The sequence below is a fragment of the Pelodiscus sinensis genome, chromosome 4 (assembly GCF_049634645.1).
Source record: "Pelodiscus sinensis isolate JC-2024 chromosome 4, ASM4963464v1, whole genome shotgun sequence".
Classification (NCBI taxonomy): Eukaryota; Metazoa; Chordata; order Testudines; family Trionychidae; genus Pelodiscus; species Pelodiscus sinensis.
In genome coordinates this window covers 128,616,104-128,641,605 of record NC_134714.1, presented here as the reverse complement: position 1 = coordinate 128,641,605, position 25,502 = coordinate 128,616,104, and the positions used below count along the sequence as shown (strand labels likewise).

At 56.6% G+C, this 25,502-nt stretch overlaps 3 protein-coding genes across 6 annotated transcripts; 1 reads left to right on the top strand and 2 right to left on the bottom strand.

Moving 5' to 3' along the window:
- Positions 1–122: 122 nt before the first annotated feature.
- On the top strand, positions 123–11,608 carry BTBD18 (BTB domain containing 18). 3 transcript variants are annotated; one of them, XM_075928618.1, is made up of 4 exons: positions 123–203; positions 702–831; positions 4,612–4,768; positions 8,861–11,608. In XM_075928618.1, the coding sequence occupies exons 3-4, from the start codon at positions 4,642–4,644 to the stop codon at positions 10,786–10,788; spliced, it is 2,055 nt and encodes a 684-aa protein (XP_075784733.1). In that variant the 5' UTR covers positions 123–203; positions 702–831; positions 4,612–4,641; the 3' UTR covers positions 10,789–11,608. The 3 variants fall into 3 exon arrangements, with proteins under 3 accessions (XP_075784733.1, XP_075784731.1, XP_075784734.1); XM_075928616.1 differs by having other exon boundaries at positions 168–271; XM_075928619.1 differs by lacking the exon at positions 4,612–4,768 and having other exon boundaries at positions 168–271.
- Positions 11,609–12,076: 468 nt separating this feature from the next.
- SELENOH (selenoprotein H) lies at positions 12,077–16,148 on the bottom strand. The gene is made up of 5 exons (XM_075928622.1): positions 15,934–16,148; positions 14,269–14,430; positions 13,798–13,943; positions 13,266–13,383; positions 12,077–12,315 (listed from the first exon to the last, which is right to left on the bottom strand). Exons 2-4 carry the CDS (start codon positions 14,424–14,426, stop codon positions 13,283–13,285), a joined length of 405 nt encoding a protein of 134 aa, XP_075784737.1. The 5' UTR covers positions 14,427–14,430; positions 15,934–16,148; the 3' UTR covers positions 12,077–12,315; positions 13,266–13,282.
- Positions 16,149–16,795: 647 nt separating this feature from the next.
- On the bottom strand, positions 16,796–25,472 carry TMX2 (thioredoxin related transmembrane protein 2). Of its 2 annotated transcripts, XM_075928620.1 has the most exons (8): positions 25,164–25,428; positions 23,645–23,705; positions 22,716–22,829; positions 21,106–21,182; positions 19,408–19,514; positions 19,139–19,204; positions 18,496–18,625; positions 16,796–18,102 (listed from the first exon to the last, which is right to left on the bottom strand). In XM_075928620.1, the coding sequence occupies exons 1-8, from the start codon at positions 25,350–25,352 to the stop codon at positions 17,944–17,946; spliced, it is 903 nt and encodes a 300-aa protein (XP_075784735.1). In that variant the 5' UTR covers positions 25,353–25,428; the 3' UTR covers positions 16,796–17,943. The 2 variants fall into 2 exon arrangements, with proteins under 2 accessions (XP_075784735.1, XP_075784736.1); XM_075928621.1 differs by lacking the exon at positions 16,796–18,102 and having other exon boundaries at positions 18,497–18,625; positions 19,150–19,204; positions 25,164–25,472.
- Positions 25,473–25,502: the final 30 nt, after the last annotated feature.

Genomic DNA, 25,502 nt, shown 5'->3' with positions numbered 1-25,502 from the left:
TCCTCCACTCCTCCCCCCCAACCGTCATTTTCCTCAGGGACAACGGTTCCCTTCGAATCCTCCCGCCAAAATACCCCCTTGGCTCTGATTGGCCGGAGGGTCTGACCAATGAAAGGGCTGTTGTTGAGCTCCGCTGGGCGAAGGAGCCACGCCCCTTTCCCGGGGAAGGCGCCGTCTGAGGCGTGGCGCGTGCGGGCGCTAGGGTAGGGCTCGCGCTGTGTTGCACGAGCTGGAGTTTGCAGCAAAGGGGTGCTGCAGCAAGGGGGAGTTGGTGGGTGTCCTCGGACCACAGTTCAGAGGGCGGACAATAGAGCATGCCTCAGTCGGGGTGGGGGAGGGAAATGGAGGCTCCCGATTAGTGGTGGTGGGGAGACTCACCCCCCCCCCTTAGCGTGTATGGGAGGGAAAGGAAAACCCACTTCCTATGGGGGAAGTTTGAGAGCCCCCTTAGCGCGGGGGCAATAATGAAGAGGGCAGTTTCTGTGCAGGATTTGGGTGGTGTACTGGGATGGAGCAGGAATATGGATCTTTTTGGAGTAGTGGGGTGGTTGTGAAGGGAAGCCTCTTGCATGGGGTTGCAACTCTGAGCTATGTGGGGTGTGTTTGAGGAGTGAGGGTGTGTCTGTGGCCAGAAGAAGGTCAGGCTCCTTTTTACCTTTTGTGCTGAAGTATCCGTGTTTTCTTTATCTGTGTCTTGACAGCACCTGTTCCATGTGTGGCTGACTCCCATCCTCAATGCTGCTACCAGGCCTTGGTGGCTCTTAAGGTTCCTCGTGTTTGGCAGTTCTCATGTTTCCAACATCCCTGTGCACATTCCATTAATCTAAACAGGTATCTCATTGCTGTTGCTCCCTTCTTTGGGGAGGGGGAAACAGGATGGGGATCTAGGTGGGGCAATGTATTCCTAAAAGGAAACAAGCAAGGACTGGTGGTAACAAGCCAGTGTCTTACCTCAGTGCTGAAAGTGTGTGACAGTGAAATGTGAGGGGAGCTTAGGGAGTTGTCTGAGTTAGAGGCTTGTTTTAATTACAGGCAAGGGGGTAGCTGCAGTGATAAAGCCATGAGAGGAAGCATGCTCCAGAGGTTAGGGCACTGGGATTCACCAAGGTTGAATTACCTACTCAGCCACAAACTCCCTGTTTGACCTTGAACAAGTGACTTAGGCTGTGTCTATGCAAGAAGTGCAACTGCAGCAGAGCTTTAGTGTAGCTGCTTACTTCAGCAACGGAAGGGTTTTTTGTATTGTTTTGGTCACTATAATAAATCCACCAACTCAAGAGGAGGCTAGGTGGATGAAAAAATTCCTAGACTGGCTTAACTGCATCTCAGGGGGTATGAACTTTTTATACCTCTGAGTGTCATAGCAAGGTTGATTTAAGTTTTAGGTGTTGCCTCTGCTTCTTTGTGCCTCAGTTTACCATCTTTACAATGGGATAACCTCACAGGTGTCCTGGGAGGCTAAATACAGTGAAGCTTATGAAGCAATCAGATATTGCTTGGATGGGGCTGAGAGAGTTCTAAGGATAGACAGTTTGTGCGGGTTGAGCTTATATCCCTGTTCTGAAACCAGGGAAAGCTGAACCAGGAAAAATTGATGCTTATAGTGGTTTGCCCCTGCCTACAGAATTGATTCTTGTCTGTGTGGGACAGTATTATTGTTATATTGATACGTACCCTGTGTAGACTCAAAAGTAAGAGGTTGGGGTTTTTTTTGGTTTAGTATAAACACTTTCTCAAGCAACATAAGCTGCACTGAACAAAGGCCCCTCTCTCACATTTGTGTGTGAACAATGGTTTATTCTGGTATCAGTTTAACAGCACTGGTATAGTTCAAGTGATATAGGCCCCTTGTGTTGGTGCATTTATGCCTAGTGGACAGAGCATTGGCCTGGGAAAAACCTGGGTTCTGTTCCCTGCTCTGTCACTAACATGCTAGGTGATCCTGGTCAAGTCACTTCATCCCTCTGTGCCTCAGTCCCATCTGTAAAATTGGGATAATGATGCTGACCTCCTTTGAGATCTGATGTAAAGTGATGCATGAGAGCTACCTACTATTATACCAGTATAAAAAGGGAATAAGCTATACAGGGAAAACTGCATCCTGTGCTAGGGATTCTCTCAGTATAACTATTCCAGTTAAGAAAAAATCACAACTGAGGTATAAAAACTACAGAGCAGCCCTTAAACTGCCAACATGTGCATCAGTTTTAATCAATGTTTCCTCTAATTTTCTCCATCTGTGTGCAGAATAAATTTTATTATGTGCACTGAGGTATGTGTGGATGCGCACAACCAGTAGAAACACATGCTGCCCGCTAGGGATGTAAATGGGTAGACGGTTAACCAGTGCCTGGCAAAGTGAGAGCAGCTCCTCACTACGGCTGCTCGAGCCCCTCGGGGCCCACTGCGCCACACTGCAGGTAGGTGCTGCTCCAGCAGCCTCCCCTGCCTCAGTGCAATGGGTTGGTTAACCAGTTAAACATATAGGTTAACCCATTAACATTTTAAACAGGATTTTGCATCCCTACTGCCACCTGTGGGCACTCTGTTAATCAGCTGGGTGACATTTGAATCTCTCCTGGGTGGCCACCCAAGAGCTCAGTTTACAGAGAACAGTGGTTGTAATTATATAATTGGTGTAACTCTCTGGCTTAAATCCATGCCTTAGGATACAGCAGAAAACAATCTCGTAGTCAGTGCCATGGTTCATTACACAGCCTCTGTTGCTGTAATAGCTAAGTACCCTTAATGTATTTATTCCCACAACACCCCTGTCAAGCAGGGCAGTGCGATTATCCCCATTGTTTGTAGGGGAACTGAGGCTAAGTGATGTACCCAAGGTCATACCAAGTGTCTGTGGCCAAGCAGGGGATTGAACCTAGGTTGCCTCCATCCCAGATAAGCACCCAAACTGCTGGGCCGGCTTTGTGCTCTAGAGAGGGGTTTGAACTGGTGCAGCTGTGTCCGTGGCTGTTAATAGGGCACATGGTAGCCAAAGACTTACTGTGACAGCACCGCTGGTGAGAATTTGGCAGCCTGGGAAAGTAAAGTCCAGGGGCAGCCCCATGCCGGCTCCTTATGGTGCCTGGAACTCATGCTGTATTTGCACAGGTGGTCAAGCAGCGGGAGCAGTATTGTAGACTGGCTGCAGGTGTATTTACCCCTGAGACGTCTCTCATAGCTCAGAAAGGAGTCACGATGGTGGCTGGTTGACGTGAGTGTTCCCACCACTGCTAGTGCCGGCAAAGCTGTGGTGGTGGTAGATGTTGGGCAAATTGCCTGCAGTTCCGAGTGCTGATGAGGCCGTAGGGGGCGAGGTCCGTATCCTGCTTGCCAGTCTCACTGAGCATGGCCATGATGGAGCCATTCTCCCTGTCCCATTTGCTGATGCCCCGGAGCCAGCCAGTCCCTGCCCCAACCTGGGGCCGGTTTGGAGTCTGCTCTAGAGAGGAGCCTGTCTCCCATTTGCTACTTGGCCAAGCCACACCATCCACTTCTTCAGCTGAGGGGGGTGGGGTGAGAGACTCCATGTGGCAGTCCCCCAGAGCCCAATCGGAACCAGTGCCCCTTGGAGACTGAATCCCTGCCCCCTTTCCCTAATCTTCTGGTGGGATCCAGTGACCCGGAGGTGACAGGCTGTGTATTGAATTATGGAAAAAATACCTTATTTAATTACCATTCAATGGAACGTTTTTCTGTGAGAGTCTGTGCCCCCTGCTAGTTCAGTCTATCCATAACACTGCCTCAGGGAAAGTGGCTTCCCTGAATTAATTCCTGTTTGAACTGGAACAGATCTTTTAGAAGACCATTCCACCTGGAGTAGGGATGTCATCTTAGCAAGCAATGCTTACCAGTTAGTTGGGGGCTCAGCTAGGCTGGAGCGGCCTCCCGCCTGCTGGATCAGTTAACTGGTTAAACGTAATGTTTTACTGGTTAAATGGGATTTTACATCCCCAATCTGGAACGAAAAATTGCTAGCAATAGAGAATCCATTACAAGGGTTAGTTAATAAGTTGTTCCAGTGATGAATTACCCTCACTGTTAAAAACTTCCAACTTATTTACAGCCTGAATTTGTTTAGCATCAATTTCCAGCCGTTGGAACTTAGTCGATCTTGGTCTGAAGAGCCTTCAGTTATCAAACTTTTGGTCCCCAGGTAGTCCTTATAGCCTGTGATCAAACCACCCTTTAATTGTCTCTTTGTTGAGATAATTTGGGTTTGCTCCTTGAGTTACTCACTCTAAGGTGTATTTTTCCAGTCCCCTAATCACCCATGTGGCTCTTTACAGATTCCTCCCCAATTTATCATTGAGCCAGGAATAAAAATGGCTTATAACAACGAGCAGTCTTGCAGCTCCTTATTTGTTAGTCTCTGAGATGCCACAGGACTCCTTGTTGTTTTTAAAGCTGCAGACTAACACGACGACCCCTCTGAGACTTTTTAACATAACTTACAACAGTCACTGTCCTTTCAGGGCAGATGGCTTGGCAGAAGCTTGCATAGACTGGAGCCAGGAAGTGAACCCTTGACTTGTAGGCATACTGAATCCACCAAAGGGAGCGCTGCTAGATAGGGCCTACTCCGCTCCCAGGACTGTGTTCCCTTTGCAGGGCTTCTGGTGGCTGGGCAGCTCTGCTGACATGTGCTCCCCTGTGGCTGGCTCTAAGATTCTCTATCGGAATTCCCGCCTCCTGCGCATGGCCTTCCTGCAGCTCCATCGGCAGCAGAGGGCAGATGTGTTCTGTGATGTCATCCTGCAGGCAGAAGGTAACCTGAACGCGGGCAGCGGGTTGGTACCCACCTTTCTTGTGCCTGGGGCTGGATTGTCACTTTGCCTGTGCGCTTACCGATGTGCTTTGAGGCACGGTTCCGTAGGATACTAATTGCACATCAGTATGTGGTTACATGTTAACATATAGGGCACTATACACGTGCTCAACCCTTAGCTTTGCTATTTGCAGTGGCTGTTGTATCGCTGGGGACAGTCATGCTCGTGGGGCCTTGTGTGATAGACTTGATTGGGGGGAGGGGGGGAGAATCACAAGTAGAAAAAGGTCTGCACAAAAGTGGAAGTGATTCCAAAGAGGTTTTGCAAATAGCAGCCTCCCTACATGGCGCCAGATATGTGTCAGCAGACATATGGAAATTCAGTGTACATCCTTGTTTGGAGCACTGCGAGACCATTTTACATGAACTTTTGCCCTCAGCTGCTTCATATTCAGATGACAACTGGAGCATATTTTGGTCTGTGAAAGTGTCTGACTCATTAATCAAACTAATCATGAAGCTTCCTGATTTGTTTTGCATGGTGGGGGGAGGGGCACTGTCTCACTTAATATTTTGTAAGTGTCCTCTTGTTCCGTTGAAGCTTTAATTGGGTGAGGGAAAGTTTCCAGTTACAGCCTCCTGTCTGCTTGTATCTGCAAGCAGAGGTGAAAGTGGGTGCACCCTGGTGTGCAGCTCCGGCAAGAGCTGGCAGGGACCTGGTTGCAGGAGGATGGTACCTGTAAGAAATGTTAAGTTACTTTCACTGCTGTCTGTAAGCAAGGTCTCTACTGTGCTACAAAGTTTATTCTTTTAATATTCACTAGGTGAACTCTTTGCCTTTAAGAAGCAGCATCCTGGGGTGTGGGAACCTTCGAATTAGGGATGTTAAATATCGGTTAATTGAATAGTCGAGTAACCGCTTGAATTCTTATTGGTTCTTATTCTTATTCTATACTCTCTGGAGGTGGGGCCAGCAGCCAGTGTGCTCCGGCCTCACTTCTGAGAAGACCCCTGCTACTCCGCACTGCTGCCTCTGTATCAGGTTCCAGGTGGAAGCTGGTCTATGAGGGGAGCCAGTTTAAAATCCAGCTCCCCTTGTAGACTGGCTACCTGTCGTGCTGTGCTGCTGCCTCTGATTAAAAAGGCAGCAGCCCGGGGTGGCAGCAGCCCCTATCAAGGAAGTGGTCTGAACTCCCGGACCTGGTGCAAGCCGGAACTGGGCCGGGCTGCCTGCCAGCCAGCCCAGCTCCTAATATGCTTTAAATGCAGAGCCGCAGCGGGGTAGGTCCCATCACAAGCCAGGACTGAGCTGGGCTGCTGGCCAGCCTGCTAAAAAATGTACTGGCAGGTGTCGGGAGGGGGGGGGGGAGGAAGGAAGGAAGGAATGCGCGTTGTTTATAGCATTAACCTATAAGCTTTTGCTAATCGGTTAATCGACTACTCTCATCCCTACTTCAGATGAGCAGGTTTTCCGTATACTTCCCTGGCCCCACAGCTCTGACGCCTCGTGTTTCAGAATCTGACTTTGTGTAGGTGGCGTGCATGGAGGGTGAAGCAAGACCCAGGGAGGGCTCGAGTTACGGGTGCGGGAGGGTGTGTTTGGGGGACGTGGCCGTGCATGTCGCTGGTTTGCGCAGACTGTTTCTTGCTCGTTTCTGTCGGTAAGGCAGCTTTTATTCCTTGGTGGTTGGTAGCCTTGGATGTGTCAAGGTGGAACTGCAGAGACGCGCACACCAGCTGTTCTGCAGCTAGAGACGTGCCTGTCAACCTCTGGCAGAAATAGCCTTTGCCTTGATGTGCCAGTGCTCAGTGTCTGCTTCCTCGGGTGGCTTGTGAGAGGGGAAATGAAAAATAAAATCTCTCCTTGAAGGTTGCTTGAAATCTGAAATATCTGGCCACTCGCTTTCCCCTGTTCTTCTCAGCCCCTTCTGCAGGGGAGGGTTTGGAGATGGGAGCAGCCGCGGTGGCCATCCCCACAATATTCCACGCTGCTCCGAGGTAGCAGTGCCCAGGGGAAGTAGGGTTGTGGGTGCTGGCTGGGTTCAAGGCAGCAGGAGGTGCACCCAGTAAAGTGGAGACATACTCAGTAAAATCCTTGCCCAGCGCAGTGAGGTGCCACACATCGGGCAGAGTCTGCGCCCTGTGGATATTTACCAGACTTCTGGATTGGGGGCCCAAATCTTGGGATTGCATATGCTTTCCAGCCTGGTGGGTCTGGGCAGAGTCACCGCACCCAGGCCACCGCAGTAGCTTGTACACGCTCACCCCGGAACCCCACCTTCATGTTGCCTCCCTTGCGTAGTTTCTCTTCAGGGACCAGGTGCCATGGGATAGAAGGGGGGAAGAGGGGAAATCTTCCTTTTTTTTTTTTTTTTTTTAAAGGAAGCAGACAGTTTAATTTTATTTAGGGTGGGGTTGTTTTTTGGGGGTGTTTTAATTGGCTGCTGTTAATTGGTGCTGTGGCTGGAACGTCAGATGTAAAAGCATCCGCTTGTGTTACCCTCCCTCTAATATTAAATGGGAGTTCTGTCTTTGCGGCTAAGTAGTATCTCAAGGAGCGGCATTCTTTTGCCAGGGGAGGAGAGGAAAGGCTGGAGAGAGGGTCATGGAGATATGACCTTTCTGCAGACAAAAATGAAAATGAATCCCAGGATAAAGGAGACCAAGTTAGAGCTGCCTCGGGAACCATAGCGCAGTGTTGCAGTTCCTGTGATCTTTTTTTTTTTTTTATCCCCTGTTGCAATATTTGGTGTTTTTCGTACAGCCCAGCTGCAGGAATTGGAAGACTGTTAGAGAATCTCCATTTTCATTTAAAAGGGGAGGGGGGAGGAGAGCGTGTTGCTAGCTTTCCAGGTGCTTGTGGAGGAAAGCTTGAAAATGGGAAGCAAAGACCCCTGAAAGGTTCTGAAATCAGACAGCAAATAAAAAGAACCCCAGATGTAGTAGCTTTTACAATAATGGTTTAAAGCCGAGCTCAGGACTTTTGGGGTGGGGATTTGAACTTTTGGCGGCTGGTGGTCATGGGCGGAGGGTATAAGAGGCAGGGGAAGGCAATGCTTCCTGGCCCTGCCCACATCCCCCTCCCCCAAAGAGCTGTCCGGGTTTCAGCCCTGCCGAGGCTTGGGGCTGTGCTGCGCACCCACAGCGTGCCCTTCAGGGCTGGGGGCTGCCCTCCCTATGCTCAGGGAGAGGCTGGGGCCATGCACTGCCTGTCCTTCCCATGTTCCTGCCAGGGCCAGGAGAGGCTGAGGCCATGCACTGCCTGTCCTTCCCATGTTCCCGCCAGGGCCAGGAAAGGCTGAGGCCATGTGCCACCTGCCCTTCTTCCCAGTGCTGGGCCCAGGGAAGGTTGGGGCTACGCGCCGCCTGCTGGGGCAGGTCTGGCTTGCCCTTACAAGGGGGCGCTTGGCTCCCATAGGATCCTGAGCAGTAGGGCTGGAGGCTTGTTTCCCCATTGCTAGTCACCCATGGCCCGTGTTGGCGATACTGCTAACGTGATGAATGACGGTTTTGGGGTAGTGACAGTTCGAGCTGCCCTGTTGTATAAGAGAGATTTATTTATCATAAGCTGGGCCACACAGAGGGGCTTACGTCTACACTGGCACGATTTTCCGGAAATGCTTTTAACGAAAAAGAGCATCTAGATTGGCACGGACGCGTTTCTGCAAAACCACTTTTTGCGGAAAAGCGTCTGTGGCCAATCTAGACGCACTTTTGCGCAAAACAAATCTCAGCTGTCTACACTGGCCCTTTTGCGCAAAAGGGACTTTTGCCCGAACGGGAGCAGCATAGTATTTCCGCAAGAAGCACTGATTTCAGACAGTAGGAAGCCGGTGCTTTTGCGGAAATTCAAGTGGCCAGTGTAGACAGCTGGCAAGTTTTTCCGGAAAAGTGGCTGATTTTCTGGAAAAACTGGCCAGTCTAGACACAGCCAGGGGCTCTTCAATGGATGCATATGCAGGGACTGGAGCCACACAGGGCAGGCCCACCCACAACCTTGTAAAGCATCCATTGCCGAAGTGCAGGAGTGGCTAAGGCAGTAGCAGAGCACAGCTAACCCACGACCCTCACCGCCCGCTCCTTTGTTTGCAGGAGAGGCTGTCCCCGCTCACTGCTGCATCCTCTCCGCCTGCAGCCCCTTCTTCATGGAGCGCCTGGAGCGCCAGACGCCCTCCAAGGGGTGTAAAGTGGTGCTGGAGCTGCGGGGGCTAAAGATCGGGACGCTGCGGAAGCTGGTGGACTTCCTCTACACCTCGGAGATGGAAGTGTCCCGGGAAGAGGCCCTGGATGTCCTGGCTGCTGCCCGGCAATTCCAGGTGGCGGAACTGGAGTCGCTGCAGCTGGAGGGCGGGAAGCTGGTGAAACAGGTGCTGGGTCGGCGCTTGAATCGGAAGTGCCTGCAGTCGCCCAGCCCGGCTCCGATCTCTGCCAGGGTCATGCCACAGGCCTGCTCCCCGGCTCCCAGTGCCCCACAGACATTCCTCCCCCTGGTGGCAGGCAAGCAGCATACGGGGGGAGGCACCAGCGGCTCCGCCGGTCAAGCGGAGAGCACCAAGCGCAAGGGGGCTGCCGTAGCTCAGAACGGGGAGGCCCAGCTGCAGGATGCGGATGCTCCAGCGCTGCCAGTGGAGACGGGGAATGTGAGACCCAAGAGCCACCCCCTGGCTTTTGGCAGGAGCCTTGGCGTGGGGAGCACCCTGGGCGAGGCTGAAGGGGCGCAGGGCGAGAGGCGTGCAGAGCAGGCCTTGCCCAGCGAGGGGGCCACCACAGACTGCTCGCCGCTACCCAGGAAGATCAAGCTCAGCCGCCTGAAACTGCCCCCTCCCTCCAAGACCTGTGCCCCAACGGCACCCCTCCCGGCAGCCCCCAGCAACCCACCCACCTCCATCCGGCGCCTCTGGCGGCAGAAGGCACCAGGCGGGGACGAAGCAGGTGGGGCAGATCAGGCCAGCCCCTCTTGCTGTGCTGGGAGCCCCCCTGTGCCTCCGAAGAGCAGCCACAGGAAGCGCAGCTCCAGCGCCTCCGCTTCTGGCTCGGACACGGCCCCCGAGGAGGGGCACGTGGGGCGTGTGAAGCTCAGAAAGGTGGTTAATGGGAGCTGCTGGGAGGTGGTACAAGACCCGCCAGCCAGAGAGCCCCAGGCTGCCTCAGTGACCACGGGGGAGACAGGCACTTGCTGTGCAGCTTCCCCCCACAACTTCACGGGGATGCAGGCAGCTGGCTCCGCCGAGCGGCCGGCTGGAAGGCTGGAGCCCTCGCTGCTGCCTGAGCTGGCGACAGTAGAACAGGGGCCCTCAGAAGGGAGAGGAGGCTGCAGGGACCCGTACGAGCTGGACGTGGCGGCCTTGGAGCCCTTGAGTGAGAGTGAGGAGTTTGGGGACTCGGCCCCGCTGGAGCAGATGCTGGACCTGCTGCTGGCAGACAGCGGCATGGAGGGCCTGGGCGCTGCTGGGCCAGCGGGTGCCCCTTCTACGGGGCCCGGAGAGAAGTGGTGCCCCGCAGAAGCGCAGCTGTGGCCAGCATGGGACAACACAGAGAAAGGCCCCCTGCCAGGATGGGAGGTGGGGGGTGGCCACTCTGCACATGGGGATCCTCTAGGGAAGGCTGGGGGCGGCCACCTCGCAGCCAGGTGGGCTGTCCCTGGCAATCACCACCCCATCTCAGCCAGCCCAGTGCCCCTGGCGCCAGCCAACCCCCAGACTCCTCAGCGCCCTGCACCAGCGGCTGGTGGCGGGGAGCCTCAGCCAGGCCTGCTGCCCCATCTCCCTGCAGACAGCGGGAGGGGGAAAGAGCAGGGGCAGGCTCTGGGGTCGGAGGGGCAGGCCCAGCTTCAGGCTCCCTGTGGGCTGCCCCAAAGCAACTCCGAGCAAGGGCTCGTGGACAGCCGGCCCCCGGACAGCCCAGAGGGGGACGAGATTGACGTCATGGCTGGCGCGGAGGAGCCGCTGGTACCTGCTGGCGTCTGCGTGAGGCCTGACCTCTCCTCGGAATCAGAGGAAGAAGTGGACGTTCTGAACTAGCAGCCCCCGGGCCTGCACTACTGTGGAGGACAAGGCTGTGGGGACAGCGCAGCGGGCTGGCCATGGAGAGCTGGGAGCTCTGTGGAGCCTGGTAGGGGGAAGAGCTCCCCCAGGGCTGATGACCTCAGCGGGGGGAGGCACAGCTGGGGCAAGGCCAGGGTGGAACTGCAGTAACCCCCCCCCCCCAATCCGGGAATGGAGCTGAGTTACTCATAGCCACCCCAGTGGGGCCTGCTGCAGGGGTGCTCTGCTGACCTCTGCGGTTGAATTAAACTTACTGCTGCTTCCATGCTGCTGAGCAGTGAGTGCTTGCAGGGAGATGGAGGGGAGAGAACAGCCTGCCCCTGTCAGCTGGAGCATCCCTCCCCCCCATGTGGACTTGGGGGGGGGGGGGGCTGCACATGGTGAAGAGGCTTTTTCTGCTGTCACAGCCATGATAAGACCTGCCACTCCCTTCGTGCACAAGGCAGAGCAGGGTGGGCGCCAGGGAAGGAATGCATGGACCCCACGCAGTGGAAGTAGCAGTGGGAAGGGCAGCCAGCACCCTTGTGTTCTGTACAATGTTTAAAGGCAGCAGAACTGTGTTCCCCAGGAGTCAACTCTGTTCCTGCCTGGCTACACCCTAACACCAGCCCGGCTCCCTCCTTCTCCATTATCCCATTGCTGCCCCGGCACTTGGGACAGGTCACCTGCTGGGCATCTAAATCCAGAGCTGGCCTTTTCCTGTAGGGGGACCCAGCTCCCCTTCCTTGCTGCTCGCTGTGGGGCATGCATCCCTCTGCTGACAGCACAGGCCCCCAAAGGCAGTCTCTGCACATAACATGGTTCTAATGAGAGCTTCCCTTGCCCCCACAGCTGCATGTGTTTTCACCTGCCACGCCTCCCTGGGAGCCCTGCTGGTTTTGTGACAGCAGCCCTGTCCACCTGGAGCCAGGTGAAAGCTGGGAGAACCTGCAGTAAGAGGCCAGGGGCTTGTTTGTAATACTTGAACTGGTCTAGTTCTACTGGATTTGCCCCTCACCTGGGCTGCAGCACTCTGCTTTCCTAGCTGGGCTGTGAGAGCTGCCAGGGGCCATTTCCTCCCTCTTGCTGGGAGCAGGCCACCTGGCAAGACTCTTCCCTCTTCCTCCAAGGCATGAACATGTCCCTGCCCAGGCTGCTCCCCAGCTGCCTGCAAGCAGTGCCCAATTAGGGGGGCTAGGAGAAGGCGCAGTCCAGCTGACAAGGCTGCCCACCTGCATGCCCACCTCTAAGCTGTATCCCCGCCTCCGCGGCACTTACACATGGCTCTACTTGAAACTTTATTACAAAAACATAGCCACAAAGCAATGAAAGAGCCTTTGCTTGGGAACACCAGAGGACTGGCTCTGGGAGCAAAGGGCAGTGGTGGTGTCCGGCCCACCACTCCTTGCGGGAAGAGCGGCAGCGTCAGAGACGTGACTGAGGTTCAGCCGTCGGCCCCCCACTTCATCACGCCTCCTCATGGATGCTCCGGCCCACACAAGGAATGGACGGGTCTGGACCCAGCTGCATGGATGAGAGAGGGGGGGTCAGCCCTGGCAGTTCACACTGGAAGTGACCTCTAACCACCCTATTCCCCCCTTCATTTGGACCCCACACACTGACCTGCTTGCGGCTAGAGGCAGCTTGAATGAGGTTGCCCTTAAGCCTGCCGCCTGAGAGGAAGGATGGTCCAAAGGCCTGGGCCCTAGCCCAACCCCTGCATTCACTCGTATGACACACTTGTATGACCTTAATGCCCCTTCCCCCCATGGAAGGGGTCATCCCGGAACCCACAACTCGGGGAGAGAACGCAGTGTGTGGATGGGGGTTTCTGCTGAAGCACCTCCCACCTCTTTGCTCCTCCCCACTGAGTTTTTGATGGTTCCAGCTGTGCTGCCGACGCCAGGAAAGGCCACCTCACCCTCACAGCAACAGCCAGCGCCGCCTGGGCTAGGTTTACTCTCCAGGCGGATGTCTTCTCACTGCCCTAGCACGAGCCTGCCACAAGTGCAGCACGTCCAGTGAAGGCAACATGCTCCTCAGCAGGTATTCAATTAGACACAGGCACAGACGTGACTCTGGTGTATGGAGTCAGATCTGACTTCAGTGATCAGTTTCAGCTCCCTTCAGTCTTGCAGAGGCACCACCATTTGGAGGGTGCAAGTGAGACTCGACTCCTCCTCCTCGGCTGTGAAGCTAGGGCTCGTATGCCGTGGACAAGGAGGTGGCACTGGGATCTTTCAGGGTGTAGGATGCTCTGTGAGATGGTTTTGACTGGCCAGGATGGGGAGGGGAGGAAAAAGCCCAGCTTGACATGAGGGGCCAGCAGTTAACAAAAGCCCACACAGAGGGAGGGCTGGTGCTGTATTCAGACACATGGATTCCAGCCCAGCCAGCTATTACAATAATATCTCCCTCTGATTTACAGAAGCCGCCCCCTCTGCGGGTCTGCCCTGGGAGCAGAAGTGACTCACCTCTGTGTAGCTCTGCTTTAGACTAAGCTGCTCTTCAGCATGTCCGCCACTTTCTCCGGCTCTGGAAACTTAAGCTTGCGAGGTGGCCCTTTCTTGATGCCGCTCCATAGCTCCACCGCTGAAATCCCAACAAAGCAGAGGGGGTTACCCGGCGATTGGGTTTGACTGTAGTAGACCCTAGACACTCCCACTGACAGAGATCAGGGACCCCCTCACACTGTGCCAGGTACTGCAGAGACCCCCACTGACATCAGGGCCCTAATGAGGCACCATCTCAGCCCCACAGAGCCCCGTCTGACCAATCAGGCAAGGGACATGAGGTACAAGCCATTTAGGATCCTGCTCACGCCGCACAAGGAGCCCACCAGCCCCGCCTGTGCTGCAAAGCACCGCATGGGCATCTGTACCCCAGCATGCTGTCACCTGAGCACCTGCTCGCAGCACTGCCTAGTCCTGTCTGTATCTCTCCCCCCCCCCCCCCCATCAATGCACCCCTGACTCAGCACTGCTGTATGGAAGCCTCCGCACTTACTGCTTCCGTCCTCCTTCACCAGGGACACCTCGAAGCTGTTCCTGCGTGGCGTCTCAGGGTTAATCTCCACCACCACACTGGAGACAACACGGCGCAGCGCCTGGCTCACGGCATCGGCATTGCGCCCGTAGACTCGTCAGCTCTTACTGCAGGGGAGGAGAATGGGGGGGGGGGAGGTTAGTGGGGCCGGGAGCCAGCTGGTGGGCCTCTTGCAGAGCAAACCAACCTCCTGTCAATCAAGGCCACACTCCCAGCAGTCTGATCCATCACTGCACCCCCCCCCCCGAACCCAACACCTTCATCTCCCTACCTGCTCCCCCTCTGCAAGGGTTCAAACTAATTCCCCCTACTCCCATAACCCTCCCATCTCTCTGCAGACATTTTCCTCCTGTATCCAGAGCATCCCTGGTGCTTTCCACAAGCACATGAGCCTTAAAAACCACCCACCCTCTTGCCCTGGCCAGGACTCACCAATGCTCAATGACCACACGAGGTCCAGGGCCCCGACTTCCCTCACCCCGGGACCGCTTTGGCAGTGTATCAGGGCTACCAGTTGCCTTCTCATCCTCCAAGTTTGCAGACTTCACCTTGGGCTCCTTCGCCTTCCTCTTCCTCCCTTTGGGGGCCATTGTGCTTTGGGAACATAAAAATGGCCCGTCCGGGTCAGGCTAAAGGTCTATCTAGCCCAGTGTCCTGTCTGCTGACAGTGGCCAATGCCAGGTGCCCCAGAGGGAAGGAACAGAATAAGTAACCATCAAGTGATCCATCCCCTGTCACCCACTGCCGACCTCTGACAAACAGAAGCCATTCTTACCCATTTTGGCTAATAGCCATTGATGAACTAATTCTCCATCAATATATCTAGTTCTTTTCTGAACCCTGCAAATAGTGTTGGGACTTCACAAAATCTGGCAGGGAGTTCCACAGGTTGTCTGTACATTGTGTGACAAAATACTTCATTTTCTTTGTTTTAAACCTGCTGCTAGGAATGTTAACATGTAGTCAACTATATGATTAACCGATAAGCCTGAGCTTCTTAGTTAATCTTGTTGACTACCTGCATCCTCCCCTTGCTGCCTCTGTATGAGAGGAAGCAAAGGGCGGGGGGGAACGAGAACTTGTGAGGAACTGGCTTAAAGGCCAGCTCCCCATGAGCACCAGATCTCCACCACTGCCTGATAGAGGCAGCAGGGTGGAGGGTCAGGGGGTTAGGTTGGAGCCAATACGCATGGGGAGCTGACTTTCAAGCCAGCTCCCAGCATGTCAGATCTGTGGACCCGCTGCCTCCTACAGAGGTTGGAGGTCAGGTGGGGGGGAACAGGCAAGTAGAGTCTGAGCTCCCCACAGACAGAGGCTGCTCCACATCCCACAATCCCGATAATATTTTGTGCAGTTACACAACTATTCAATTACAATGTATTTAACATCCCTACCTGCTACCTATTAGTTTCATTTTGTGACCTTTAGCGCTTGTGTTATGGGAAGTAAATAAGTCATGATTTTATACCCCTCTCTCATGAGCCCCCGAGTCGTCCCTTTTCCAAGCTGAAAAGGCCCAGTCTTATTTCTCTCTCCTCACAGGGCAGCCATTCCAAACCCCTCATCACGTCTGTTGCCATTTTCTGCTCCTTTTCCAATGCCAAGATATCTTTTTTTGAGATGAGGAGACTCCATCTGCAGCAGGGGGCCCCCTCCGCAGGCAGCATTGAAGGGGAGGGAAAACAAACAAGCCCCCTCCCCCCAATGCATCTCTAGGTATTTTTCCATCATGATGGGATGTTTTTCGAACAGATCCGCTCTGATTCAAAGAGGAATTAATCCGGGCAGGTTCTCTGGATGGGATGGGGAGAGGCGGGACCACGGGTCACTTCCACCCGGCCACAGGAATAACCCGGAGAAGCGCGGGGCAGAGTGGGGCGTATGATGGGACAATTAAAAACGGGGATGTGGGGAAGTCGGACAGCAAGGGGGAAGGCAGGGCGTGTTCGCTGCCGCAGGACTGCGGGGCCCCATTCCTGCAAATGGTACCAGACGCGTTCCCGAGCCTCCCACCGTTGGAGGTCTGGGGGGAGCAGCCCCTCCCGCAGCAGCGGAGCACAGACAAGGGCCCACCCCGGAGAGAGCCACACAACCTACCTCCTCCTCTGCAAGGGCACCGCAGCCACGTGCGGGGAGAGGAAGCCGCCCTGCTCCCGACCACTCCACACCGACCGGGGGAGGGGGGGGGAGAAAGGAAGGAATCAGAGGCAAAAAAAGGGGGGAGGCGCCAGCTGAGCCAGCTCCGCCTTTGCACCCGTGCAGTTGGGCGCGACCAGACTCCAGCGCTAACGAAAACACACGGAGCGGGCTTGACTGCACAATCCCCCCTCCCCTTTCTCCAGGATGGTTCCTGCCCGAATTTGTTACACAACGTTCTGCATATAAAGGAGGCGTCCTGGCAGCCAATCAGCGCTCAACCTGGGCGACTGAGGCTTAGAGGCCGCGGAAGACCTGGACCCAGCTCCGCCCCCCCCGCCCAGAGCCGCGGACTCCAGCAACCCGCGTGGGCAGGGTAGTAGGGCTCCGCGGGGCCGTGAGATTCGCCACAGCAGTGACCTCGGTGTTGTGAGCTTCCTCCCCGCAGTGCCAAGAGGGCCCCGAATCGCTGAGCGCTTCTTCACGGAAGCTGCCACCCGAAAGCGGGCCCAGCAACTGTCCAGCGCCTGGGAGCAGCAGAGCACCCTCAGGCCTGCCTGGTAGCACCCAACCTGGCTTGGCAGAGAAGGGCGCTGTGCAAGCAGGCACCATGAGCTCCGCTGCTGAGCCATTGCCACTGCAGCCGCCTCCCACAGGCCTTTCCGGCAGTTTGCTGCTGAGCCCCCCCCACCCGGGATCAGAGAAGGGCAGGAGCCATGGCACAGGCTGGAGTCAGCTTCCTGGAGCCAGCAGTGGCCTGCTGAGCCCAGCTCGGACTGAGAATCTGCCCACCTGCAGGAAGGGAGGCAGCCAGACCCAGGGGGAGGGTTCATCCGTAGCTTGTTTTATTACAGACATGCCTTGCGAGGGAAGTGATGATTAACACACAGAGGGAGCGTTTGCCCTACACTCTAGCCTGGCCCTACAGGGGCTACTGCATCCCATTCTGAAGAGCCCTGTGTTCTGATTCAGGAGAGCTGGTGCCCCAGGCAACGGCAGCCACAAAATGGAGCCAGCCCCTCCCTCCAGCTCACAGGGCGCTCAGGCCCTGCCCTCAGCCTGCCACCACCTGCCCTCCTTGTCCCCCAAGCGGCCTTTTGGCACCAACAGGAAGGGGCAGTCCTAGTAGTGGCTTGGCTCTTCAGTGGGGAAGGGGCAGAAAGCAGGTGCTTGCCTAGGAGTCCTCCAGAGCAGCAGAGTTCAGTCCCCAGCATCCTCTGGCTGGCAGGAGCGTGTTCCATTGTTCAGCTGCTCTGCCCCTGCCCCCAGAGCAGCACATGCCCTCCAGCCCTCTGCATAGGCCGGCTCTCCAGGAGCTAGGTCTGCCAACAGGTCAGGCCTTCCGCTCCCACCCCCTGCAAGGCCTGGGGGAGGACAGGCCCAACAGGGACCTGACTCACAGCCCACACATATGGGCACCACAGAGAATTGCCCAGGTATGGCGAGGGGAGCCCCTAGCAGCCCCTTCCCTCACCTTCCAGCCAGGAAACTTCTAGCCAGAAGTGGTTGGGTCCATCAGCAATACCCCTCCTTTCCCCCAACCCTCCAATCTGGCTCAGGCCAAATCAACACATGCCCCCCACCCCCACTGGTTCCACTCAACTTGGAGGGGCCGCACCTTCATACCCAGCTGCTCCAAAGCCCTAGGAGAATTTTACCCCCCCAGTCCCTGCTTATGGGTTGGCAGGGGGAGGGGGGGCAGGACTCCCCTCACCTGGGCCAATCAGCAGCTTGCATCCACTTCTCGAGGTCTATTGGCCCTTCTCCTCCTGCAGGGGCAGGTCAGAGCATCACCACACTGGCCAGAGAGGACCAGGAATAAATAAGACGATGCCCAGCAGTCCCTGACCCCTAGGGGAGGGGCGACTCCCTCATGCAGCTCTCCTCAGTCTTTGAGACGGGCTGTGCTGGGCCCCACAGCACAGCTGACGGGGGAGGGTGGAGGGGGCAGCTATAGGGAGCGAGGTAGGTCTATTTGTCCTTCTTGCTCTCGCCGTTGGGGAGCTCCGCGTTGGCCACCAGGGGATCCTGCTGCTCCAGCGGCTCCTCGGGCCCCTCGTCTCGCTGCTTCATCAGCTTCTTGGCCTTCTGGTACAGCTCATTCAGGCTGAATTCCCGGATCACGTTCTCCTGCGGCACAGACGCAGACCTGAATGCCTGCCCGGCCACAGCCTCCGGTGAGCCGCCCCCGGGGCCCACTGCAGGCAACAGCCTCTTACCAGGGGGCATCACCATAGGTCTGGCCAGCCACAGGCAGGGTAGACTGCCCACAGTCATGTCACAGTGGGGCCCAGGGGATCCTGGGGTAGGAGGGAAGCTCTGTGCTCACTGGCAATGGGTGGCGAGGAGAATTCTGCACCGAGGAATAACACTGGCACAGCTCAGGAGCCGAGCACCAGAAGGAGCCCACACAGAGGATGGCCCATGGCTGGCACAGAGCCAATGCCCAGGGAGCAGCCCATTGACTGACCAGGCAGCGCTGAAGCTAGAGGAGGGACCTGCCCGTGCCCTCACGCAGCCCACCTCAGAGAAAGTCCAGGAGACGGCCCGGCCCTTCTTGTCGATCTGTGGCCGGCGCATCACCTCCTTCCCGCCCTGGAAGAGGATCAGGGTGGGCAGCTGCTTGGTGAGGGGCGAGGTGCTCACTTTGTACCTGTGGGGATGGGTGGACAAATGGACGGGTGACCTCTTAAGAGCTCCCAACCCCTCAGCATTGCACTGCTCCGCCCCTGCCCCAACCTGAGGGTTAACACGCGGCCCAGCAGCCCAAGAGAGAAGGAAAGGGGGAGACTCCCCTCCCCTGACACCAAACCTGCCTGCAATCCACGGGAAGGGGACAGTCTCTGTGGCCGTACATGGGAGTCACCAAGCATTAGTTTCAGGGCCACACAGAAGCAGGGCCGGGGGGCCGGGGGGGGGGGGGGGGAGAGGAAATCAGCCAGGGCTGCTCCAGCTGGGGAAGGAGGTCTAGTTCCCAACACAGAAATGTCCCTGCAGAGGGATCCCAGCAGAGGCAGCCCTTGGTGCGAAGCAGTGACCCTCAGTGTCCTTGTACTTGGGTGGGTGCCCAGTCGGGTGGGGCAGGCAGCAGGGGGGGAGCAGAACTAGATGAGTCAGGGGGGCACGAGACTCACCTAGTTACTCCCGGCAGCCTGGACTCACTTACCTGGTGCTGACGTCAGGGTAGCGGCCCACGTCCACCTTGCCAAAGTTGAGCCCCGTGCAGTTGTACCTGGGTGTACATGGGGGGGGGGGGGGCAGTTAGTGCAGGGAGATCTCAACGCCTGGGCAAGAGCGCCTGGCTGGGCTCCATCTCCCACCCACAAACCCCAGCCGGGTCAGCTCCATTCCCTACCCTCAGACAGGATCAGCTGAGGGGGCGGCAGGAGTTTCCCCCTCCCCCACTCACCGAATTCCCAGCGGGGCGCCACTCACTTGAGAGACAAGTCGGCGTAGATGGGCGCAAAGGACTGGCACTCGTTGGACCAGTTGGCAAAGAACTCTATGATCCAGGTCACCCGCCTGTCCCGCTCCAACTCCTCCTGCGGCACAGGGAGAGGGGACCCACTTAAGAACATAAGAACGGCCGTACTGGGTCAGACCAAAGATCCATCTAGCCCAGTATCCTGTCTGCCGACAGTGGCCAGCACCAGGTGCCCCGGAGAAGGTGGACCGAAGACAATGATCAAGCGATTTGTCTCCTGCCATCCCTCTCCAGCCTCTGACAAAGAGACCAGGGACACCATTTCTCTTCCCTGGGTAATAGTCTTTTATGGACCTAACCTCCATGAAATGATCTAGCTTCTCTTTAAACTCTATTATAGTCCTAGCCTTCACAGCCTCCTCTGGCAAGGAGTTCCACAGGTTGACTACATGCTGTGTGAAGAAGAACTTTGTTATTAGTTTTAAACCTGCTACCCATTAATTTCATTTGGTGTCCTCTAGTTCTTCTATTATGGGAACTAATAAATAACTCTTCTTTATTTGCCCTCTCCACACCACTCATGATTTTATAGACCTCTATCATATCCCCCCTCAGTCTCCTCTTTTCTAAACTGAAAAATCCCAGTCGTTTTAACCTCTCTTCATATGGGACCCGTTCCAAACCCCTAATCATTTTAGTTGGCTTTTTCTGAATCCTTTCCAAGGCCAAAATATCTTTTTTGAGGTGAGGTGAGGAGACCACACCTGTAACACAATATTCAAGATGTGGGCGTACCATAGTTTTATACAGGGGCAGTAAGATATTCTGGGTCTTATTTTCTATCCCTTTCTTAATAATTCCCAGCATCCTATTTGCCTTTTTGACGGCCGCTGCACCATGTGTGGAAGTTTTCAGAGAACTGTCCACGATAACTCCAAGATCCCTTTCCTGATTTGTCGTAGCCAAATTAGCCCCCATCATACTGTACGTATAGTTGGGGTTATTTTTCCCGATGTGCATTACTTTACACTTATCCACATTAAATTTCATTTGCCATTTTGTTGCCCAATCACTCAGTTTGGTGAGATCTTTTTGGAATCCCTCACAGTCTGCTTCTGTCTTGACTATCCTAAACTCAAAAAGAAATACAATGTTTTTTAAGTACATTAGAAGCAGGAAGCCTGCTAAAAAACCTGAGGGTCCCCTAGACTTTACCCACATGATGTCTCCACCCGCTAGGGATGGAAAATCCCACTTAATTGGATAACCAGATAAACATATTGTTTAACTTGTTAACTGCAGCAAGTGGGGGTGCTCATTGGATTGCCTCCTCTCCCCCTCCCCACCACAAGCAGGGGCTGCTCCAGCCTGGCCAGAACAGTCCCTACCCACTGCAGGCACCCAGCAGGGATGGAAGCTGCCCCACACCCCACTGGTTAACCTTCACCGGTAAACCTCACCTGTTAAGGGTGAGGCTCATTAGTTAACCAGTTAAACCTTCACATCCCTACCACTTGCCAGGGCTAGATGCAACCTCAGGTACCAGGAGAGCCACGGCCCAGCCCTGCCAGCCCAGTGCCTCCTCCCTGGGGTCCCAGTGTGGCCTGAAGTCAGGGTAGCGATGAGCAACTTAGGGTCAAGCAGGTCCCCAAGCCACAGCAGCCCACAGTAATGTTGGCCGGGAGGGTTGAGGGGCAGGCGATACTCACATCGATGGTTTTATCGCTGAAGTACTTGATATACTCTGGTCCCAGGTACAGGGGCGGCTTGCAGGTCATCAGGAACACTGAAAGGAGACGCACACAGGCTGTGACTGGCTGCACTTTGGAGGTTTGCACACAGATTGGAGGAGAGGGGGCAGGGAGACCCAGCAGGCACAGAAGTCAGACATTTGGTTTCCAGGACTAGGTCGCTTGCTCTGTGGCTTTGTGAGAGGTTTTATCCAGCTCTCCCACACTGGATTCTTGGCTCAGCAAGCGTGGGAGGAAGCAGCCGACACGATCTGGTCCCGCAGAACACTCTCCTAAGCACGTTAGGGAAACGTGACCTACGGGAAGTTGTCAGAAGGTGGGCAAACAGCTGGTTGAAAGAGCGCACCAAGAGCGGTTGCCAATGGTTTGCGGCCCAAGGCCATAACTAGTGGGAACAGCATTCAATACCGTCACCAATGCCTTGGACACGGAGGAGAGCGTGTGCTTAGAAGATCTGGGGTTGAGGGGCTGCCCAGATGGTGGGAGGTTAGAACTTAAAATGAGTTTGACAGATTGGAGAACTGGTCTGACTTCAACAAGCTGAAAGCCAATGAAGACAAGCGCTAGAGGCAGGAAGGAATGAAATCGGATGCAGGGCTACCCAGTGGGGAACTGGCTAGTAGGCAGTGCTCCTAGAAAGGGTCCAGGGCTTCCTGTGGACCGCAATGGGAACAGGAGCCAACAAAGGGAAAAAGGCTAATGTGGCCCTGGGGTGCAAGTGGCTGGGGCCAGGGAATGAAGATGACAAGCAAAGAGAGGGGTGAAGCAAGAGAATGGTCTTAGCAGCAGCAGTTTGCACCGCCCAGTTGCAGAGGCAGGGGCAGTTACCCCGCTCTGGGGCAGGGGAGCATGCACTCGGACAGTGCAGCAGAAAGGAGCTTGAGCCCTTCCTCCCCGTGAAGTGATAGGGCCCGTACCAGCCTAAAAGGGTGCTGCATTTAAAAAGCCAATTGACGGTGGAGAGTCAGCACTCTGAGAGCCCCAGCCCTGAAATACATAAGGAAGCTCAAAGACTGCATCCCTAACCCAAGATGGGGCATGAGGAGTTCAGCCTGTCGTCTAGGGCAGGGGCTTTCAAACTCTGGGTCACAGCTTCTCAGGGCAAGCTGCTAGCTGGCTGAGACACATTTTTTTAAAAAATCTGCACCTCCCCAGGACAGTCCATCGCAGCTCCAGTTGGCTGGCCAATGGGAGCAGTGGGAAGCGGTGTGGACTGCAACCAATGGGAGCTGTGCGCAGGTACACAAAGCATCATGCAGCCAACTAGTGCCAGAGTTTGAAAGCCCCTGGTCTAGGGAGGAGTCATTTTGCTGGGGGAGGGGACGACTACTTAGCACCATGGGGCACGTGAGCAAAATCCAAGCAAGCACAATGGTGTTTCAGTAAGAACCCTTTCTCCCACCCTGCGTCTGGCTGGTCTAGTTGGATGGGCAGCTCCTCAGGGCAGGGACCTTCCCCACTCTGCATGGGCTCTATGGAGCAACTGACTGGGTTGGGGTGTAGCGAGCGTACAGCACAGACTTGATTCCCTTCGGAGCCAGCCACGTGGCCCCACAGCAGCACCTCACCTATGCACAGCGTCAGGTAGAGCAGCCCCATCCGCACATCCAGCCGGAAGAAGAGGATCGCATTGGCCACTTTACTGAACATGAAGATGTTCCCCACGTGCTGATCCACGGTGACTGGGGAGAGAGGAAGTGGGGGAGGTCAACCCCAGACTAACACCCTAGTTCAGGGCAAAGCTGAGGTGCACGTGGAATAGACCAGGGCATTGCACCTCACGACCCAGCACCTTCTCCTCTCAGTCCAACACAGACTGCCCCACTTCCTGTACCTGCCCCCCGCACTGACGCTGCCATCCCAAAGTCTCTTCCTAAGAACAGCAATATTGGGTCAGGCCAAGGGCCCATCTAGCCCAGTGTCCTGTCTTCTGACAGAGGCCAATGCCAGGTGCCCCAGCAGGAGAGAGCAAAACAAGGAATCATCAAGTGATCCCTGCCCTGTCACCAATTTCCTTTGACAAACAGAGGCTAGGGGCACCATCCCTGCCCATCCTGGCTAACAGACACTGATCGACCTAACCTCCATGAGTTTATCTAGGTTTTTTTTAACCCTTTTAAAGTCCTGGTCTTCACCACACCCTCTGGCAAGGAGTTCCATAAGTTGACTGTGCCTTGTGTGAAGAAAAACTTCCTTTTGTTTGTTTTACACCTGCTACCTCTTAATTTCATTTGGTGACCCCATGTTCATGTATTACAGGAAAACGTAAATAACTCATCATGCCAGCTTTGAGGTCCAGCTGCTCTAGGACCTCCCTGATCTTGCCACATGCCTCCTCAGCCAGACCCCCTCCAGCCCTCCTCCCTACGCCAGAGTCCTTCCTGGGGTCCGACACGGAGTCCAAGCGTGCCCACCAAAGCAGCCCTTGGAATGCCGCCCCCATCTCCGCCCCCGGAACAGTCCCGCGGAGGCATGGGGGCGGGGGAACAGGACTCACTGGATCTGCGGTTCTTCATCATCACGATGGCACTAAGGAACATGAGGATCTCCACCTCCCGCTGAAAGAAATGGGGGGGGGGGCAGAGTCAGCCCGGCTCAGATTGGGGCGCCCAGCCCAGCCAACGAAGCACCAGGGAGGGAGCCGGAGCCCCCAGAGTGGAAGCCCCACGTGGAACCAGCCAGGGGACTGGGACAGCTGGACATAGCATGGGGGGAGGCAGGGGGGCTCGGGACTCACCCAGTCGAAGTCGCGGGGGGGGGGGGGAGGCAGGGGGGCTCGGGACTCACCCAGTCGAAGTCGCGGGGGGGGGGAGGCAGGGGGGCTCGGGACTCACCCAGTCGAAGTCGCAGGGGGGGGGGGGAGGCAGGGGGGCTCGGGACTCACCCAGTCGAAGTCGCAGGGGGGGGGGGGGGAGGCAGGGGGGCTCGGGACTCACCCAGTCGAAGTCGCAGGGGGGGGAGGCAGGGGGGCTCGGGACTCACCCAGTCGAAGTCGCAGGGGGGGAGGCAGGGGGGGCTCGGGACTCACCCAGTCGAAGTCGCAGGGGGGGGGAGGCAGGGGGGCTCGGGACTCACCCAGTCGAAGTCGCAGGGGGGGAGGCAGGGGGGCTCGGGACTCACCCAGTCGAAGTCGCAGGGGGGGGGGAGGCAGGGGGGCTCGGGACTCACCCAGTCGAAGTCGCAGGGGGGGGGGAGGCAGGGGGGCTCGGGACTCACCCAGTCGAAGTCGCAGGGGGGGGGGAGGCAGGGGGGCTCGGGACTCACCCAGTCGAAGTCGCAGGGGGGGGGGAGGCAGGGGGGCTCGGGACTCACCCAGTCGAAGTCGCAGGGGGGGGGGAGGCAGGGGGGCTCGGGACTCACCCAGTCGAAGTCGCAGGGGGGGGGGAGGCAGGGGGGCTCGGGACTCACCCAGTCGAAGTCGCAGGGGGGGGAGGCAGGGGGGCTCGGGACTCACCCAGTCGAAGTCGCAGGGGGGGGGGCAGGGGGGCTCGGGACTCACCCAGTCGAAGTCGCGGGGGGGGGGAGGCAGGGGGGCTCGGGACTCACCCAGTCGAAGTCGCGGGGGGGGGGAGGGAGGCAGGGGGGCTCGGGACTCACCCAGTCGAAGTCGCAGGGGGGGGGAGGCAGGGGGGCTCGGGACTCACCCAGTCGAAGTCGCAGGGGGGGGGAGGCAGGGGGGCTCGGGACTCACCCAGTCGAAGTCGCAGGGGGGGGGAGGCAGGGGGGCTCGGGACTCACCCAGTCGAAGTCGCAGGGGGGGGGAGGCAGGGGGGCTCGGGACTCACCCAGTCGAAGTCGCAGGGGGGGAGGCAGGGGGGCTCGGGACTCACCCAGTCGAAGTCGCAGGGGGGGAGGCAGGGGGGCTCGGGACTCACCCAGTCGAAGTCGCAGGGGGGGGAGGCAGGGGGGCTCGGGACTCACCCAGTCGAAGTCGCAGGGGGGGGGGAGGCAGGGGGGCTCGGGACTCACCCAGTCGAAGTCGCAGGGGGGGGGAGGCAGGGGGGCTCGGGACTCACCCAGTCGAAGTCGCAGGGGTTCCCATCCTCGCGCTGGGTGGGCAGCCCCTGGCAGAGCGGCGGCACTTTGCGCACCAGCAGGAAGGCGGCGGAGAGCAGCGCCGAGAGCGGGTAATAGGGCCGCGCCAGCCAGCGGCACAGCCCAGGCACCGAGTAGAACAGCGCCAGCAGCGGGGCTAGCACCGCCATCTTCACCTCCACTGAGCAGCCCCGCACCGCCGGGACGACCGCGCACGCTCCACCGATCCCTATTGGCTAATCTTAATGCCAATCGTGATGAGGACAGGAACTGTAAGAAAGACCCATTCTCATTGGTTGATACCGCTGCCCCTCAAAATT